The 19,456-nt window shown below is 45.9% G+C and overlaps 1 protein-coding gene across 2 annotated transcripts; it reads right to left on the bottom strand.

Annotated features, from left to right (window-relative positions):
- Nucleotides 1-13,827: 13,827 nt before the first annotated feature.
- Nucleotides 13,828-17,860, bottom strand: LOC101553045 (retinol dehydrogenase 7-like). 2 transcript variants are annotated; one of them, XM_055128504.1, is made up of 4 exons: nt 17,548-17,860; nt 16,168-16,426; nt 14,773-14,964; nt 13,828-14,002 (listed from the first exon to the last, which is right to left on the bottom strand). In XM_055128504.1, exons 1-4 carry the CDS (start codon nt 17,858-17,860, stop codon nt 13,828-13,830), a joined length of 939 nt encoding a protein of 312 aa, XP_054984479.1. The 2 variants fall into 2 exon arrangements, with proteins under 2 accessions (XP_054984479.1, XP_004601996.2); XM_004601939.2 differs by having other exon boundaries at nt 13,828-14,045; nt 14,801-14,964.
- Between the last annotated feature and the right edge of the window lie 1,596 nt (nt 17,861-19,456).

Genomic DNA, 19,456 nt, shown 5'->3' with positions numbered 1-19,456 from the left:
GCTGTGCTATCACTCCAGCCCCCTGCACACCATTATTTATTGCAGCACTAAGCACAATGGCTAGGATATGAAATCAACATAGGTGCCCAACAACAGATGAATGGATAGTAAAAGTATGGTATATATACACAATGCAATTCTATGCAGGTACAAGAAATGATGAAATCATGCAATTTGCTGCAAGTTGGATGTTGTATGGAATGGAGGATATCATGTTAAGTGAAGTAAGCAAAAAGAAAAGCAAATACCGGGATATCTCACTTATGTGTGGTATTCATAAGACTAACAGGAAGAGGGACTGCATGGTATCAAAGGGGGTATACCCTGATTACCCTTGACCCTAGATCATAGAAATGAGAAGGGCAGGAAAGGAAAGAAACCAAGAGCGGGAATAAGAAGAGATGTAACAGAGGGCTGAAGCCTCAAGCACAGCAGCACTGTAGAGGTGTGATATGTGTGTGTGTATGTCTATATAGAAACTACAGAAATAACAATACTTTAGGCATAAAATCCAAACTACAATAAGCAAACTATAGTGTGTGCCTGTCAAAGAGGCAGTCTGGGGGTGGGAGGAAACCTACAGACATTGGTGGAGGTCAGCTGATACTGATGGTGGGAGTGGTGTTGAAACGTTGTACGCCTGAAACCTCAACCTTGACTACCTCTATAAATCACAGTGTCTTAATATTTATAAAATGTATAAGTGAGGGCTGGAGAGATAGTACAGAAGGCAGGACAATTGCCTTACATTCTGCTAACCCAGGTTCAACCTCAGTTCCCCACGTGGTCCCCAAGCACCACCAGGCATGATCCCTGAGTGCAGAGTCAGGAGTAATCCCTTAGCCCCACTGTATGTGTGGCTCAAAAAGCAAAAGAAAATATTAATTATTGAGTTTCCACATTCCAGTGTTTCTACTTCTTGAGATCTACCCCAAAGATCAAAATAATAATATTTTGGAAATACATTTGCACATCCTATGTTCATGGCAGAACTATTCACAATTGCCAAATTGTGAGGTCCCAACGTTCCAAGAGCAGATGATGGATAAAGAAACTGTGCTGCACAAACACAATGGAATGTTATTCAGCAATAATAAGAAGTGACATTATGCAACCACTTTGTGGAAGAACTTGAGAAACTAGATGGATCATGCTGCATAAAGTCAGAGAGAGACAGACAGAATCAGAATGAGCACTCTCATATACAGAAAATAAAGAAAAAGAAGATAATGGTCAATAATAACAGTCCCAGAAAATAGGTCACAAAACTAGGTTTTTCAAGAGTGGAATAAGAAGAATGGGAAAGGATCTAGCAACATGAGTCAAGGAAAGATGCCACACCTATGGTACTTGTGGCATTGGAACATTGTATGCCTGAACTAGGTTACTAACAGTGTTGTAAATAAAATATACAAATAATATAAGGTATTATAATAAAATATACAAATAAATTATACTTCTATCACTATCACTATCATCCCCTTGATCCTCAATTTGCTCAAGCAGACCCAGTAATGTCTACATTCGTTCTAGCCCTGAGATTTTAGCAGCCTCTCTTTACTCATTCTTCCCAACGGTGCCACATTAAAGGCTCTTTCAGGCTCAGGAGAATGAGATCCATCATTATTACTGTATTTGGCATATGAATACACCACGGGGAACTTGCCAGTCTCTCCCATGCGGGCAGGAAAACTCTCTGTAGCTTGCCATGTTCCCCGAGAGGGAGAACTAGGCTATACAATGCTGGGAGCTTGGTTTTATAGTCTCTGGATGTTGGCCGTTGATGGGATTACACAATGTTGGGGGCCGTTTCTAGGTGTGACCGCCTAGCTATTAGAAAATGGGGGATCTGGGTGGAAGAGGCCCAGTCCTGATATGAGCAGGTTTGGAAATCTCAGCCCCAGGTCTCAGTTCCTTCATGTGTGAGGCTCATCTGAACATGTGGAGAGAGGCCTTGAGCATGGCTGTGGCTGGGTTCCGGAGGTCTTCGGCTGCCGGGGGTCTCCTCAGGGGAGGGAGGGAAGGAAACTCAACCCATCCCGCTCCAAGGGGCCCTAGTGAAGACAGCCAGGTGCAGGGGTGAGAGACTCTGCGTCGCTCTCATCCAGGAGCTCGGTTTTATAAATATACTTATAAAAATAATTATACATAGGTATAATCTTGAAAAATAAATTTTAACTTAAGATAAATTAATAAGAATCTCCTCCTCCAAAAAAAATAAAATGTTTGCACAACTCAGGAGGAGAGTGACACAGTTTAAGAAGAAAGATTTTGTGGTTCTTTGGCCATTTCTAATCAGTGCCAGGAGAATTTTTCAAGAACTCTGAGATTATTCTCCTAAGCACTTTCTCTGCTCCTCCAACTCCTACCTCTTTCCCTCAGCCTGAAACCCCAGCCCAAAGACATTGGAGCCTCTATACAGTTCTCATCATTCACAGTTACACTCGCTTTTCTGCTGGTGTCGAAAGATACTGAGTTGGGCACCCTCTGTACTTGGGCTTCTCGTCTAGCTCAGTACACAAACACCCCAAGAAAACATACCATCCATCAGCATTTTGAGGGTTCAGAGTATAGAGTCTCTTCCAGATGAAGTAGTTTGTGGCTACAAAGCACTTGAGGACAGCGAAGTAAAGGGAGGGACTGAGGAGGGTGTGAGAGGCACAGCAGCAGTGAAGCTCTGAGTGGCAAGGAGGGGCTGAGGAACGAATACAAAACGGGTCTCAGAGATCAAGCTCCTGCAGATGACTGTCCCCAGCGCTATGGCATGCAAATGTTGAACCCACTCCACTAAGGCAGGCCTGCCCTCACCAGCACATATCACAGCCCAGTCACCAAAACACTTAGAATAAGCTGAGCTGTGCTTCACTGTTGGTGGGAATGCCGACTGGTCCAGCCTTTCTGGAAAACAATATGGACAGTTCTTCAAAAACTAGAAATTGAGCTTCCATAGGACCCCGCAATACCACTTCTGAGAAATATCCCGAGGATGTAAAAGAGCACAGTAGAAATGACATCTGTACCTATATATTCATTGTAGCACTGTTCACAATAGCCAAAATATGGAAACAACCTGAGTGCCCTAAAACAGATGACTGGCTGAAGAAACCTTGGTACATCTACACAATGGAATACTATGCAGCTGTTAGGAGAGATGAAGTCATGAAATTTGCTTATAAATGGATAAACACGGAGAGTATCATGCTAAGTGAAATGAGTCAGAAAGAGAGGGACAGACATTAGAAGGACTACACTCATTTGTAGAGTGTAGGGTAGCATCACATGAGGCTGACATCCAAGGACAGTAGATACAAGGGCCAGGGGGATTGCCCCATAGCTAGAAGACTGCTTCATGAGTGGAAGGGGAAAGGCAGATGGAATAGAGAAGGGATCACTAAGAAAATGATGGCTGGAGGAATCAGTCGGGATGAGAGATGCATGCCGAAAGTAGATAATGGACCCAACATGATGACCTCTCAGTGTCTGTGTTGCAAGCCATAATGCCCAAAAGTAGAGAGAGAGTATGGGGAATACTGTCTGCCGTAGAGGCAGGGGGAGGGTGGGAAAGGGGGGTATACCCAGGATATTGGTGGTGGGGAATGTGCACTGGTGGAGAGATGGGTGTTTGATCATTGTGAGATTGTAACCCAAACATGAAAGCTTGTAACTCTCTCACGGTGATTCAATAAAATTTTTAAAAATTAAAAATAAAGAAGAAGAAGAAGCTGAGCTGAGCACTAATGAGGTGGTGAGTTAAGTTTGTTCTCATGGTGATTCCTGTTCTGGGAAACTCTGCACAATCTGCCCACACTTGTCTCTGCTCAGTGGACGCTGGGAGGAAGAAGAGTGAGTGAGGAAGAGAGGTTCCCACACCGACCGCTGTCAATGCCGCCATACTTCTCCGAGGGCACAAACATGGGGGGCACATGGTGCAGAGGTATGGTCACTTTATCTGCAGGGAGCACTGCAGGCCTGGGATTGTGAGGCCCCTCTGCTCTCTAGAAGCCTCTTCTGCAGCCCGGGAGCCCCCGGGTCCTCCTCGCAGCCCTGGCCCAGGTGACGGGAGGCACAGGACTGTGAAGCCCTGGGCCAGGACACAGGCCAACTCTAAAGCGACTGGGCCTTTCGATGGGAGTCTGGGAAGGAGCTGGGACATTTGTCCCAGACCCCAAATTCATTAACCCATAAATCCCCAAGAGCAAAGCAGTGAGGCATCTCCCACTCACTCCCCCCGCCCCCCAGGCCAGAGCATCCCTGTTTCTCCCACAGTCAGAGAACAGGGGATGATGTGGGTGGGTATGAGGGCCGAGCTGACAGGGGCTCAGGAGAGAGGAGGAGGGGAAACAAAGAACCTGAACTACCCATCACTCACCTGGGATTGACCTGCCACGATCACAGTGCCAGTCCGGATTTGCCACGGCAAGCCTTGTCTCTGCAGATCTCTTTGGAGGGCACAGACACTGGCATCACACTCCCCGGCAGGGCAGCCCTACAGGCTCTCGTCGTGGGTGAGTAGGTGTCTGCCCGGGGCTGAGGCCAGTACCCTCTGGTGGTGCTTTACATTAATACCACAGAGGAGTCTGTCCCCACCCAGCCAACAAGGAACTCTGAGGAGAAGGACACAGTCAAGTGAGAAACAGGAAAGGGTTGTTGTGATACATAATTGTGAAAGTGTTTTGTGTGCGCAATTCTGTCGCCTACACTAGCCATCAAGCGTGATTTTGTGAAGATGAGATTTGGGTAAAAGATCACTTACATTGTGCTCGCTCCTCAGAAACATGCAGGGCAGTGGAGGACGGGTCAGGTCAGGACAGACTCACTGTGGCACTTCTTGGACTTTCTAGTGATAGAATTCTTTTAAAAGAATTTTTATTAGTGAATCACCGTGAGGTACAGTTACAGACTCACAAACTTTCGTGCTTGCATTTCAGTCATACAATGGTCGAGTGCCCATCCCTCCACCAGTGCCCGTTTTCCACCACCAATGGTCCCAGCATCCCTCCCCCCACCCTTGCCCCACCCTCCCCCCTCCCCGCCCCGCCTCTGTGGCAGGGCATTCCCTTTTGCTCTCTCTCTCTCCTTTTGGGTGTTGTGGTTTGCAGTAGAGGTATTAAGCACCCATCATGCTTTTGTTCCTTCAGATGTGGGCCAGTCTCTGTGGTGTGAGGTGATATCTCATTGTTGTTTTGATCTGCATTTCTCTGATGATTAGTGATAAGGAGCATTTTTCATATGTCTTTTGGCCATTTGGATTTCTTCTTTGAGAAAGTTTTTGTTCATTTCATTGCCCCATCATCAGATGGGGTTGGATGTTTTCTTTTTGTGGAGTTCAACCAGTGCCTTTTAAATTCTTGATATCAACCCCTTATCAGATGGATATTGGGTGAATATCCTTTCCCATTCTGTAGGCTGTCTTTGTATTCTGGTCACTGTATCTTTCGAGGTGCAGAAGCTTCTCAGTTTAAGATAGTCCCATTTGTTTATCTCTGTTTCCACTTGCTTGGCCAGTGGTATGTTGCTCTTTAAAGATACGTTTAGCTTCAATGTTGTGGAGGGCTTTGCCAACCTTGTCTTCAATGTACCTGATGAATTCTTGTAGGATAACATTGGGTTTGCCCTTTCAGTCTTGCCACAGGGAACTTAGTTTGCCTTAGAGCAATGGCCTTTCTGTACAGACACAGGAAGACAGCTAATATTATGCTTTGTAACTTGGGAGCTGATTGACTCCAATCATATTTACTCCCGGGCATCTGCTTTCTCAACTCAGTTGCTCTTAGTTCCTAGCACCCAAAAACAGAGTCCCGACGAGGGATAGAATGGACCCAGGGCAAGCTGTGAGCTCCCCTGGCATTGAAATGGGCCAGGACAAAGCGCCACAATATTCAACTGTAAGTTGAGAACACGGTCATAGACAAATGCTGTCATGATCCAAAAGTAACAACGAGACTAGGACCCTGATGGGGTTAGTAAGACTAACCTGGCCTGAGGACTGTGGTCTGGAATATATAGTGAATGTCCTCAGGAAGAACGAAACTTTAAGTCTGATATATCTCTTACTGTGCTCATACAGAATGACATTGCTAGAAATATTCGAAGTAAATTTACTATAACTATTTAAGAGGATAACTAGCTGAGGAAGGAAGAAAGCGACACACCTTTGTTTGGATCCCACCCTTGAGCAGATCTCCTAGTAATCTGGAGTAATCTCCTTAGATGAGATTTTGTTAATCTCCTAGAGAAATGGTTTTACCCTTCTTTGTTGATTTGTTAATGTTCAGCCCACTTTTGTGTCACCACCCTATGTAATTTGCTATATACACTAAGACTGTAAGGGGGGAAGACACAGAAAGGCAGAGGCAAGACAGAAGCAGGCAGAGGCAAGATAGAAAGGGGAGAGGCAAGGCAGAAGCGACGGAGGTAAGACAAGCAAGGAGAAGAGACAGAAATGGAGAGAGAAGATACAGAAGCAAGAGAGAAGACCAGGAGCAGAGACAGAGAGAAGTCGGAAGAGACCAGAGGAGAGACTACAGAGACAGAGACACAGATAGACAGACAGAAGAGAGCACAGTGGCACACACAGAAGCAGAGCACAAGGAGGAGCCAGTCAGATCCGGTCCATACACAGCAGCTCGAGAGCACCGAACACAAGCACCAATCATGAGCTGCGCGAGTGAGAGAAAACTGCCCCAAGAGCCTTCGAACAACAACACACATCACATCATCCCCCTTCCGAGCACACGCGCCCTTTATATTTTTTACAGATTCCGGTCTGATGTTGAGGTCTTTAATCCATTTTGATCTGACTTTTGTGCATGGTGTTAGGTAGAGGTATGAACCCATTTTTTTTTTTTGCATGTAGCTGTCCAGTTTCACCAGCACCATTTGTTAAAGAGTCTTTTTTTTTGCTCCACTTCACATTTCTTGCTCTCTAGAGATAGACTTTTAGTTCAATCTTGAGTCCGTCAACTGGAATTACCCCCTGCTTAAGACCAGTAGCCTGAATCCAGGAGGAGTGTGCCTCTACTGAGTCCAGGCTCAGATTTGGCCTGGTTTACTTTGGATTCTTTCGTTATTGCTCTTCCTCCTTGACAGTTGACCTCTAGATCACAACACACACTTTGAATCAAAGGTACTTTGTCACCAAATCTCTGCTCCTGCAGAGGCTAAAGCACGGAGACCAGGGCTTAACTCCTCACAGTTCTCTGACAGTTTGGAGAGTGTAAATGCAGGAATGTAAGTGAATATGGTCCTAAAGGGATGCCACTTGTGGTTTTGGATCACAGATCCTGTCTGTGTGTTCTTCAGTTTTTTCCTTTAGTCTCATTCTTATGGGCTATTTCTTCATCTTTTTTGCATTCTGACACACATGTGAGGGCTAACTTTTACTTTTTTTTTTTTTTTTGCTTTTTTGGGTCACACCCAGCGATGCTCAGGGGTTACTCCTGGCTTTGCACTCAGGAATTATTCCTGGCGGTGCTTGGGGGACCATATGGGATGCCGGGGATCGAACCCGGGTCGGCCGCGTGCAAGGCAAACGCCCTACCCGCTGTGCTATGGCTCCGGCCCCGAGGGCTGACTTTGAATAGGTCCAGGACAGAGATGCTCTGCTGACCCGGAAACCCTGACCCCCAAAGCAAGAAGGCGATGGCTTATTTTACACCAGGATGCCCCTGACACAAAAATTAATCATTTTGGAATTTGGATGCAAAGGAGAAACTTAAATTGTTTCTCAGAGTTTCTTGGATGTCCTAGTGAGTGTGAGAGTCTAGAAGAGAACTTGGGGAAAAGAACATTTCCTCATATTATTAGTAGTAGCAGTACATAGCCAAGAGTCTGTCAAACTTGGCAACATCACAATACTAATTAATATTACAATGTTCTTGCAAAAAGCCTTCTGGGTATGGCAGCAAGTTCTGTTGCAACTATAGGCTAAGTTTTCATCAGACAGATGAGGGTTCAAAGTATAGAAAACTAAGAGATACTTAGAAACCCTTACTATCTCTCTCCCACTATTTTCTCACAACTATACAGGCCCCAACAGGCGTGAACTTATAAGAACAATATTCGGAATTTGGACCCAGATCAAAGCCCAAGATCTAGAAATAGCTTGTGGTCCTAAGCAGATGCAGGTGCCACCTGTGGTTTTGGGTCACCCATTCAAGTGTTTCTTAGTGTTGGATATATAAACAAGTTTCCTGTGCCCCAGCTTTGTCACATGATTCTTCTGTGCCAACGGGCAAGATGCAACCAGGCCTGTGTTTCCTCAGTGACAAAATCACCACAGAACAGATAAAATGTGCCCTACAGAAGCTTCCTGTGTCCCCCTGCATTTCAGGCATCAATAATGGAAGCCAAATTCCACTTCCATCCTCCTGTGTCCCTTCATCCACGGGTCTTAGAGCAGGGCTCAGGGTGACACACAGGGAGAAGGTCACGTATCCCTAGCAGGTCCTTTTCAGATTTTCCTAGCAGTAGTGGGGATATTACCTGTAAGTATGTCCCCCTCTCTGTGACTTATTTTGAAAAATATCTGAAACTCTTTGGATTATATTCAGAAAATGCTCCCAAGTTATTAAGGATGAATATAAGAAACTTTAATTGGACTTGGATGAATGTAATGATCAACTTTGACCTGATTTGAAGAAATATAATGACCATCATAACCAGGTGCTGTTGAACAGTATAGAAGGCCCAGCAGATAGCTCTGAGACTCACCTGAATGACCCATTCTCCTTTCTGAGTCTAGTTGGTACTACAGAAAAATGAGGGACTAGAAGTCATGAAAATGGTCATTGTCTGTCTTCATGGGGACATGTCTAGAGCTATCAAAAAGATAGTTAACACTAATAAAGTCAAGAGCATAGCCAAAATAATCATGAAAACCTGTCCAGCTCAAGGGCCTCTTGGAGACTTTCAAGAACTTCTCCCTTAATGTACGGAAAAGTGAAAAAGGAAGGATACTCCTAGCTCATCCCTTCATGACTGGGCTACCCCCAGAAGCTAAGGAAACTTAAAGATATAGAGAAGAGGCAAGAGACTATCTAGTCCTGGTATGGGAGGGAAGTTCTTTATAAATAGGAAAATGGAAGAAGAGATGAGGAAGAGGCCTAAAAGTATAATCACCTGGAGTAAAATATTGGTTTCTTAGCTAACCAGAAGGCAAGAATCCTGACAACGGGGCTGTAAAGAAGACACAAAGGTTGGGGTCACATGCTTTGCCTGAGGGAAACCTGGTTTTGATATCCATCAAGACATGGTCCCAGTCACTACCAGTGGTGATCACTGAGAACAGTCTGGGATTAGTCCCAGAGCTTCCCTGCATGCCTAGGTAGCCCCCAAATCCTGGTTTCAATATTCCTTCCCCGAGTACCCAGAGGATAAGAACGGCAGGTCAGTGAAAAAATCAGAACCCTGGGGGACCCACATGCTGTGCCTACTGCAAGGAGAAGGGACGCCGATGAGGCAGAGACCCCACGACGCTAAGAAGGTAGAGAACTGGCTCACAGCCAGGCCCTTCCTCATGCTATAAATCTAAGGAATGATGATACCCAGAATCCAAATGTCCACAGATGCCAATTTCGACCCCTAGATCCAATGACCCAAAATTGGAGAAGGAACAACTGCTGGCACATTATCAGTGATTCTTGAGACATTAATCACTTGACCCCTGACCTGATTCCTCAGCTGGGACAGGAGGCTCAGAGTCACCTTAGTCATCCCCACAAGTTCACATTCAGTATCTTCGTGAAATCCTGCTTGGCCAGCCTCTCGTGAGAGCCGCAGGCACTGATCCCAGCATTGTCACCAGGCTCCAAAGGCCCGGAAGTCAACAGTGTGCTGTCCCTGGAGAGGTGCCACAGCTGGATTCCGGTAACTCTCCCAGGGAGGACATGGAGACATTACACAGGGAGTGGCAGAACAAAAATAAATGGGCCAGGGCTGGAGCCACAAGACAGCAAACAAGGGTGTGTGCCTTGCCCGAGGACAACCCAGGTTCAATCCCCAGCATCCCATATGGTTCCCCCAAGCACTGCCAGGAGTAACTCCTGACTGCAGAGCCAGGAATAACCCCTGAGCATTGATGGGTGTGGCCCCAAAAGCAAAATAAATAAATAAATGGACTACATACAGGGCTGAAGCCCAGACCCTCTTCACTGCTGACGTATAGAGTCGGCCTGAGCCTTTGGATCTCACACACCAAAGTTGTGGCTGCCCCTTTATAAACACCCCCCTGCATTTCCACGTGCCTGCACTGCCTCAGGAGAGGGTGCACCACAACCATCAACTGAACAAAGAGGCAGAGGGAGGGAATGAAGAAGGTAGAGGAATAGAGGAAGAAAGGCACGATGGACAAAGACAACACAACTCTTAGAGGGTTTGACCTTAACCAGAAACGTGCAGAAGGTTCAGTGATGGCAGGTAAAAGTGGGGTTGAGCCATCTATGAGACATTGCTGGTCACCATCAAGAACAGAGTAAGTGTTGAGAACAGTAAGCACAGCCAGAGGTAACCCCAAGTCAGCCTAAAAATCTTCCATGCCAAAGAGACTCTCTCAACCTGATCCAGGCCAGTGAAATCTCAAAGACTTTAGGGTCAGTCTGCAGGCACAGGAAACTCAGTTTGAAATTCTTTCATTCATGTCAGCCAGTTTCACAAGAAATTGTGAAGTTTGTATTATTTTCCTCATCCCAAATGTCACCATAAACATGACCATATTGAAGCCTATAGCCAGTTCTAATGTTGAAGGCAGTCTCCCGGTGTTCTCCGAGACAGAGGAAATACTATCTGCTGCAATTAAGAGTCTGACATTAAGAGTCTGACAAGAGTAGTCTAATTAGTCAGTTGTGATGATGATGGATTCATTCATGAAGATGGGAAAGAGACCAGGATGGTGAGAAGGAGCTGTGATAGGCTAGCAGCAAGAGGGATAAAATAACAATTATGATAGCTGGTCAGGAGTTCAAAGTTCTTTTTTTTTTCTTTTTGGGTCACACCTGGCAATGCACAGGGGTTTCTCCTGGCTCTGCACTCAGGAATTATCCTGCCGGTGCTCAGGGGACCATATGGGATGATGGGAATCGAACCCGGGTCGGCCGCGTGCAAGGCAAACACCCTACCCGCTGTGCTATAGCTCCAGCCCCAGAAAGTTCTTATTTTTGTGGCAACAACAGCCCGCAAACATATACCTACAAGAAGTTTTAAATCAAGAGCTGTGAAAAAAAGAGATGTAATGTCTGTACAGACATGTGGTGATCTGTGGGTTTATCTTATATGCATTGCACAAAAAAGTTAGGCTAGTTTGTATCTGTCTGAACAACATGATAGGTCAAAAAGAACATAACAATATAATTGAAAAATTCCTTGTTCAGTAAGGCAGTTTGCCTCAATTGGATCATGTGGTCCAGATGGAGGCCTTGGGGCGAGAAGAATAACATTGTTTTCCAAAGTTAAATCTTCTCTTCCCTATAAGAATATATTCTTCCATATAAGAATTTTGAAACAGCATGGGCTTGAAATCAAAATGCCGGGAACCAATGCCTGGGAACAGCCAGAAACCCATGCCTGGGAACCAATATGTCAGTATAACCTGACCTGTAACTAAGGAACAACCGATTCTTGGGAAAGGTTGCAGAACAATGCCCAGGGAAACTGCCATCGGGGCCCACATCCAGTTTCGTTAAACGTTTGCGTTCTCCCACTCTGCCCACTTCCTCATATAATCAAATATAAAAGACTAGCTTAGGAGAAATAAAGTTGGAGCTTGCTCCCATTCTTGTGTCTGTCTGTGTCTGTCTCTTTCTTCTTGTGTCTGTCTCCTTTTCACTCTCGCACCCTCTCCCAGCTACCCACATTGACCGAGTCCCGAGGGAGGGGACACCAAAAAAGTACAAAATGTCACTGAGGCCTGACATTTTGGGATGCCAATTGTGGTACTGATTAAGAGTTCTTTGTGGTGCTGGTTCCTCCACTTGTCCTGGCCCTGTTGACGTGGAGCAATAAATTGGCCGTTGTGAGCCACACACCCATCATGTGATTCTTCCCACACCAATCAAAAGCCCACCAGTCTCAGAGATTTCTCAAAGACACTCCAAAGAGCAATCAGATGAAGCATACATTGCAGTGTCTTCTACAATGCGAAAAAAACTCAGGTCTATATCTTACAAACATTGAGACTCGGGCTGGAGCGATAGCACAGTGGGTAGGGCGTTTGCCTTGCATTTGGCTGACCCGGGTTCAATCCCCAGCATCCCATATGGTCCCCTGAGCACCGCCAGGAGTAATTCCTGAGTGCAGAGCCAGGAGTAACCCCTGTGCATCGCCAAGTGTGACCCAAAAAGCAAAATAATAATAATAATAAATAAATAAATAAAATTTAAAAAAACATTGAGACTCTTTAATAGCTGAGAAGTTTTATATTTGAGCTACATTACAAAGAAGGAATATGTACATCCTGATGAATCAACTACATTTGCACTTTAAGATATGAAGTAGCAAATATTCTAGATGTGTAAAAGGCAATGCCTGACAGAAGGTGATAATGAATATACTGTGATAGAAGTTTGCCTTGGCTCACTTGTTGGTAGTGCTTTATTTATCAGAATACCTTCAGAAAGAGACTGATATTGTACACTTAGTGGAATTTACTCAGCAGTTTTCTTCTTCTTCTTCTTTTTCTTTTTTTCTTCTTGGGACACACCCAGCAGTGCTCAAGACTGACTTCTGGCTCTGCACTCAGGGATCACTCTTTTTTTTTTTTTAATTTAATTTTTTTTTTTAGTGAATCACTGTGAGGTACAGTTACAGACTTACAAACTTTTGTACTTACGTTTCAGTCATACAGTGATTGAGTACCCATCCCTCCACCAGTGCCCATTCTCCACCACCAATGTTCCCAGTATCTCTCCCTCCCCATCCCCCACCACCACCTGCCTCTGTGGCAGACGCATTCTCAGGGATCACTCTTGGAAGGCTTGGAAGACCATAAGCGGCTCAGGGTCCATACCTAAATTGGTGTACTTTTATTTTTTCAGCGTATTCAGCATTTTAATATGCAAAGAAGTTTCTTCCCCTCCCCTCCAAAAAAAAGTATCATGTCCAAGCATTTACTTCTGACGAAATTTTATTCCACAGGTGTGAGGGTGCACCAAGTTTTCCAGGATGAGAAGCTCTTCCCACTGATCCCTGCAGGTGTTCACAGGGTGCTTCAATAAGGGATGCTGCCAAGTATGGGAGAGGGTGCCAGGGAAGCCTATTCCAGAGCAGATGACACTTGGTGCCTTTTTTCCAAGGTTTCAACTCTCAGGGCAAACTTAAGACAGATGCAAAGAAAAAGAAAACTAAACTCCAGGTCCCAGGAGAATATGTTTTAGGTATCCTCTCTTTTCAATTTTCTGTCTCAAAGTAAGACTCAGTTGTGAAGGAAGATGAAAATGAAGAACATGTTTATCATGTTTACTGGTGTCCAGGTGACATACTGCAAAGTAGGTAGGGCTCAAGACCTAGAACCTGGTCACTTGCTTCCCAATGGTACCTCAAGGGACAATGGGGAAAGGAGCATGATATTCTGGGACATCAGTAGATACTCACAGCAGGTCATAGTTGTGTGCAAGTGGATGACGCTTCCTCAGCCACAAAGCATGGACCTCTGTTCCCAGTATCCCATGTACTACTATTTTTCCAGCATACTGGAAAAATCCTATGACAAATCCAGGAGGAATTGAAAAGGAACATACAGGGTAAGCATGAAGACAAGATGGAATCTCTTTGCATTCTATTCCCTCATGTTTTGTTTTGCTCACAAATACTGAACCCCACCCTATGTTGTACCCCTCAGAGAGCCTTTGCAGGCCTTAATGTGGCCAGTTTGATCAAGTAATCTGTCACAAAGCTGGGCATGTAGCTCAGGGGGATGAAGATGAATTTGGCATCCCAGCCAGGTGAGTATCGGATACGAGGATGACAGGAGATCAAGGCATGCTCCATGCAGTCCGTTGCCAAGGACAGACTCGAATTTTTATATGTCTCCATTATTTTACCCATTTTTATGACTGAAAAGAAAGAAAAAATTAAAAAACAACCATTTATCTCCAATTTTTCAGATTTGGGGTGAATTTACAGAAAATATCTACGAATGGCATTGATCCCCTTCTCAAAATTATGTTTCAAATGGATTCCATGGAATTCATCTGAGAATTTCCCAAATCTATCTCTAAACACTCTCTACATGAGGACATTGTGTTTGTATATCAGGATGTAGTTCCCACACTCCCAGTGGTTCCTCAAACACTACAAATCAAGTTCCTGAGCCATTGGCTCTAAAATTAGACTGCCATAAGCCCTGGGATGTGGTCACTCTCTGCTTCAGTATTCTCAAATAATGGTTTTCGGATGATATCGTGGTTCTGAGGTAGAAATAGCCTGATTCTCACTGGTGAAGGGATGGGTTATCGAACTTTGTATGGTGGAAACATGAGCACAAAGATGTATGGATCTGTAACTGTACCCTCACGATGACTCTCTAATTAAAAATAAACTAATAAAAAAAATTGCACAGGGCAATCGACACAAAAAAAAAAAAGAAAGAAATAGCCTGATTCTGTCCTGCTTTGGGTAGCCTATTGGATTTGTGAATGTTATAAATGTCCCTAAATATAGTGAGTCTGGGATATACTTAACATGTATGTTAACATGTATGTAACACGTATGTATATAACACGTTAACATGTATGTAACATGAATGAAAGACTCAAATTTCCTAGACACTGATTTTTCGACCCTCCCCCACAGCCCAGTGCCCACTTACGTCTTGTCAAGTAATTTTCTCCATAGATATCCTTGACCTCTGCACTGGCCTGCTCCCAAGCTTTCTGGATGCCTTGAGAAATATTCTCTAAATTGGTCATAAAGGTTTTGAAGTGACCAGGCTCGATCACAGCCACCTTAACTCCAAAAAAGGAGAGCTCCCGCCTGCAAACATAAAGTAAAGAGATAAAGTTCAATGCCCTGGAAGAAAAAAAATTCAAACAATGATACAAAATTCACATAAATAGTATAACCCTCCCAGGTTGAGGTTGGAGGTACTCAATCTTAGAAAGTCAAAATGCAGAAGAAAACCTGCAACAATTTAAGTTAAGTTTTACAGAGGGCTCTACAGTTTCCTTCTTCTTTTCTTTGGTGGGGGGGTCACACCCTGCGATGCATAGGGGTTACTCCTGGCTTTGCACTCAGGAATTATTCCTGGCGGTGCTCAGAGGACCATATGGGATGCTGGGAATTGAACCCGGTTGGCCTCGTGCAAGGCAAACCCCTACCTGCTGTACTATCGCTCCACCCACAAAGTTTTCTTATTTCTTTTTGGGGGCATTTTATTATTTTTTTAATTTAATTTAATTTAATTTTTAAATTTTATTGAATCACTGTGAGAGAGTTACAAGCTTTCATGTTTGGGTTGCAGTCTCACAATGATCAAACACCCATCCCTCCACCAGTGCACATTCCCCACCATCGATATCCTGGGTATACCCCCCCTTTCCCACCCTCCCCCTGCCTCTATGGCAGACAATATTCCCCATGCTCTCTGTCTACTTTTGGGTATTATGGCTTGAAACACAGACACTGAGAGGTCATCATGTCTGGTCCATTATTTAATTTCAGCACGCATCTCTAACATGCACAAAAGCATGAGTCCTATGGGCTTCCTCAGCAAACAGCCTGAGACGCGGGCACATCACTTCCATCTCTGCCCCTTTCTCAACCCTCACATGTCAGTTTGGGGAAGAAATGGCTTTGTCCTCACACTTAGTTGCACTCTCAGAAATTCCTAGCAATGTGCATTCTGCACTCAAAGGCTCTAAGCCCTTTTCCAAGTTTCCCAAGTGTGAATAGCGGGGAGGTGATATCATGGGATCGATAGCGCAACTGTCCCAGTTCCACTCCTCTTCAGACCCTTGGTGCTGAGGCTTCCGCCAAGAAAGGAGGTGGAACCAGACTTAACAGGTCAGGGGTTCTCTTACATACCCAAAACATAGAAAGGGATATCCCAGAGCGCATAGTGCCAGAAATTTAGAGGAAATGAAGAGGATGCCAGTAAGTGATGGAAGAACCCCCAGGGAAAGGCTCCCTGGAAGCACAATAGCTGGACCTTCACAGGAAGGTCTCCTCTGCCCTTACCTGAGCGTGTCAGAGAAGGCCTCAAGGCCAAACTTGGAGATGCAGTAACCACCACTTATCAGGGCAAGCCGACCTCCAATGCTGGAGACGTTGACCACACGGCCCCTGGCCTTCCTCAGCAGGGGCAGCAGGTTCAGGGTCAAGTCGATCACCCCCAGCAGGTTCACATCCAGTATCTTCATGAAGTCCTCTTTGGTCAGCCACTCATTGGGAGCCGTGGGCACTGAGATGCCAGCGTTGTTCACCAGACCCCAGAGACCTGGACACAGGGGATGGGAGAGTCACTGTGTGCTGTGCCTGGAGGGAGGCCACCCCTCGGGGTTCCAGACCGACCTCTCAGAGGACACGGAGAGGTTCCCTGGGGAATGCGCAGAGGAGATACCACCGAGATGCCTGCAGGGCAGGAAGCTCAGGCCCTGTCAGTGGCCAGAGGGCAGAGTGTTCTTTAGCCTTTGGGTCTCACACACCAAAGTTGTGGCTGCCCTTTATCAAAATTCTGCATTTTTATAGAAATCCTGCATTTCATAGAAATCCTGAATTTTATAGAAATCCTGCATTTCGTGTGGCTGCTGTGGTTTAGCCACAACTCTCAATTAAGCAAAGAAGGAATGAATGAAGAAGACAGAGGAAGAGAAACATGATGGCTAAAGACAACACAACTCTGAGAGGGTCTGATCGTGTACAGAAATGTGCAGAAGGCTCAGTGATGGCGGGTGGAAGTGGGGATGGTCATCGGTGGGGACATTGCTAGTCACCACCAAAACAGGGTAAGAGCTGAGGACAGCAGGCACACTAGGGGTGACCTAAGTCAGCCTACAAACCTCCATGCCTAAGAGGCTCTCTCACTCCTATAATAACACCCTGATTTGGAGCGAGGCATATCACTAAGAAGTTAGGGCCCCTCTGTGTGCACCTGAAGCTCAATTGGAACAGAGAGCTCAACTCAGAGTCCTGGCCCCAGAAGGTTCTGAGAACCATCTCAGGGGTCTTACTGGTCCTGGCATACAGCAGTCAAACTAGCAATACTGTAATAGTTGACAGATATTTTCAGGGTATGAACCTCTCTGAGCATTGCTTGAGAGTCCGCCCTCTCCCAGCGAGAAAAAGCAACTGATTTTTTTCTGAGGAGCAGAAGAAAGAAACGAAAAACCCATTGAGAGAGGACACAGCTCAGCGGCAGAGGGACAAGTCTCATCAGGGCAAACTCATTCCAGCACCCCATAGCACAGGGTGTGGAGATGGCGGGGGTCAGTGAGAAAAGAAAAGGCTCAGTCTGGGAGTCTGGTGAGTGAGAAATGCTCATGAGAATCAAGCCCCTAGGATTCTGCCCAGGGAGCACAGTCCGTGAGTCCCCTTCAGACAGACACAGGTTCATGGTACCTCTGTCTCCCGTGCGCTCCTTCACCCACTGGGTGGCCGCAGCGATGCTCTCTGACTTGGTGACATCCAGGATCACCGTCTCCAGCCTGTCTGAAGTCTGTGTTCTCAGTGACTCGGCCCCCGTCTCGGTCAGACACGCAGCCAGCACCCTCAAGCCCCGCCGGTCCAGCTGCCTGGCCAGCAGGTTGCCGAAGCCCGAGTCACAGCCCGTGATGAAGACGTGCTTGTCCTGCAGCTGGCTCACCACCTGCCTCTCCCGGTACCAGCGCACAAGGTGGTACAGAGCCACCAGGGCCCCCAGGTACAGCCACATGGTGATGTGCAGAGACACACAGAGAGACAAAGACTTTCGCACGGGCCAGAAAGCAGCATTTAAATGTCAGGATGTTGTCTGTGAATCAGCCAACATCCTGAGGGCTTTCTGGAAGGGTTCTTTACAGGATATTTATTACCCTTTTCGATTAAGATCTGGCCAGTTCTATACTCTCGGGCATGTGCTGTCTATTTCTCATCTATGTAAGCCAATTTCATAAGAGCTCTGAGGGCATACTCCAACCCCCTTTTTTGTTGTTGTTCCTACTCCTTTTTTTTTTTTTTAATTTTTTAATTTTTTTTATTGAATCACCAAGTGGAGGGTTACAAAGTTCTCAGGATTATGTCAGTTATACAATATTCAAACACCCCTCCCTTCACCAGTGCCCATCTTCCATCCCCAACCCCCCCAGTATATCTGCCGCCCCCTCCCACCTCCCTAGTCCCCACCCTTGTACGTGATAAGTTTCACTTCATTTGCGCTTATCTCGATTACATCCCATGTTTCAACACACAACTCACTACCGTTGCTGGGGTTTCCCCCCAAAAAGAAAAAGACAGTCCTATTGCCAATGAGGCATTTGATAATTCTCCATTACTAAGCATATAGAGATATTAAGTCCTGCTGTTTGTTACATAACTTTTCTTTTTCCCCCTTGCCCCGAGCCACCGAGTTCACGCCTGTTTAGTAATCGCCACGCTGTCTGACAAAGGGAAAAAAACCGAAGAGGATGGTTATTTCCCGTCATCAGCCGGCGTGGGGCTCTGGCTTAGTTGATAGTCTAGTAGAGTGTCTGGAAGCAGTTTCTGGAACCAAAGCTCTTGCGCTGATATCGGCTCTGGCTCGAGATACCACCAGCGTCCCACTGGTCCATGTACCTAATTTTTCCCCTTATTTCCCATTCCCACGCCACCAGGTCTGTTTGCTTAATGGACATCACACTATGTTTGACACCACGCCACGTTTCTTCCCGAGAAAGAAGGATATTTCTTCTCAGCCGGCGTGGGGATATAGCTTAGTTCAGTCTAGAGAGATGGCTACCATTTTGATTGCCTTCAATATTTCAACAAAATACTTACTATTCTTGTTAGGATCACCCACAAAAGTCCGACCCATTAAGAAGGAACCATTACATACTGTTTCTGTCTAAAGTCCAGGGAAAAAGTTGAAGGAGAGAGAGAGAGATTTCCACACGGGGAACCTGGCGGAGACTCTCAAGTCACATACTGCAGGTTGCTGGTGGGCTGCCGGTGTCCCAAGCAGCTCCATCCTCTTCGTCAGTCATTCTGGGGGTGCGGGCGCGGAGAAATGGGAAAGCCCACGTGGCTGCATTCTCTTTAAGTGTCCGATGTGGGCGGAGACCGGTACTTCCCCGCCCTCGATCCCCCGCCAGCCGCGCCGCGCACTTGGGTGTGTCTCTCCATTTTGTGCTCAGAAGTGGGGTAGATGCTGTGCTGTGCCCAGAGGTTGAGGGGAAGAGAGGTAGATTAAAGAGAAAAAAAAAAAAAGAGAAACGCCAGGCCCCCGCTCGGGGGACCTGGCGGAGACTCTCAAGTCACATACTGCAGGTTGCTGGTGGGCTGCCGGTGTCCCAAG

The sequence above is a fragment of the Sorex araneus genome, chromosome 2 (genome assembly GCF_027595985.1).
Source record: "Sorex araneus isolate mSorAra2 chromosome 2, mSorAra2.pri, whole genome shotgun sequence".
NCBI lineage: Eukaryota > Metazoa > Chordata > Mammalia > Eulipotyphla > Soricidae > Sorex > Sorex araneus.
The sequence above is the reverse complement of the archived record's forward strand: the minus strand, read 5'-3'. Positions and strand labels throughout refer to the sequence as shown.

Coding starts and splice junctions, on each gene's coding strand:
- LOC101553045 (XM_004601939.2), bottom strand. CDS start 17,860: ATGTGGCTGTACCTGGGGGCCCTGGTGGCTCTGTACCACCTTGTGCGC. Junction 14,965..16,167: donor GCCTTCTCTGACACGCTCAG/GTAAGGGCAGAG, acceptor TTATGTTTGCAG/GCGGGAGCTCTCCTTTTTTG. Junction 14,046..14,800: donor AGAAAATTACTTGACAAGAC/GTAAGTGGGCAC, acceptor CTTTCTTTTCAG/TCATAAAAATGGGTAAAATA.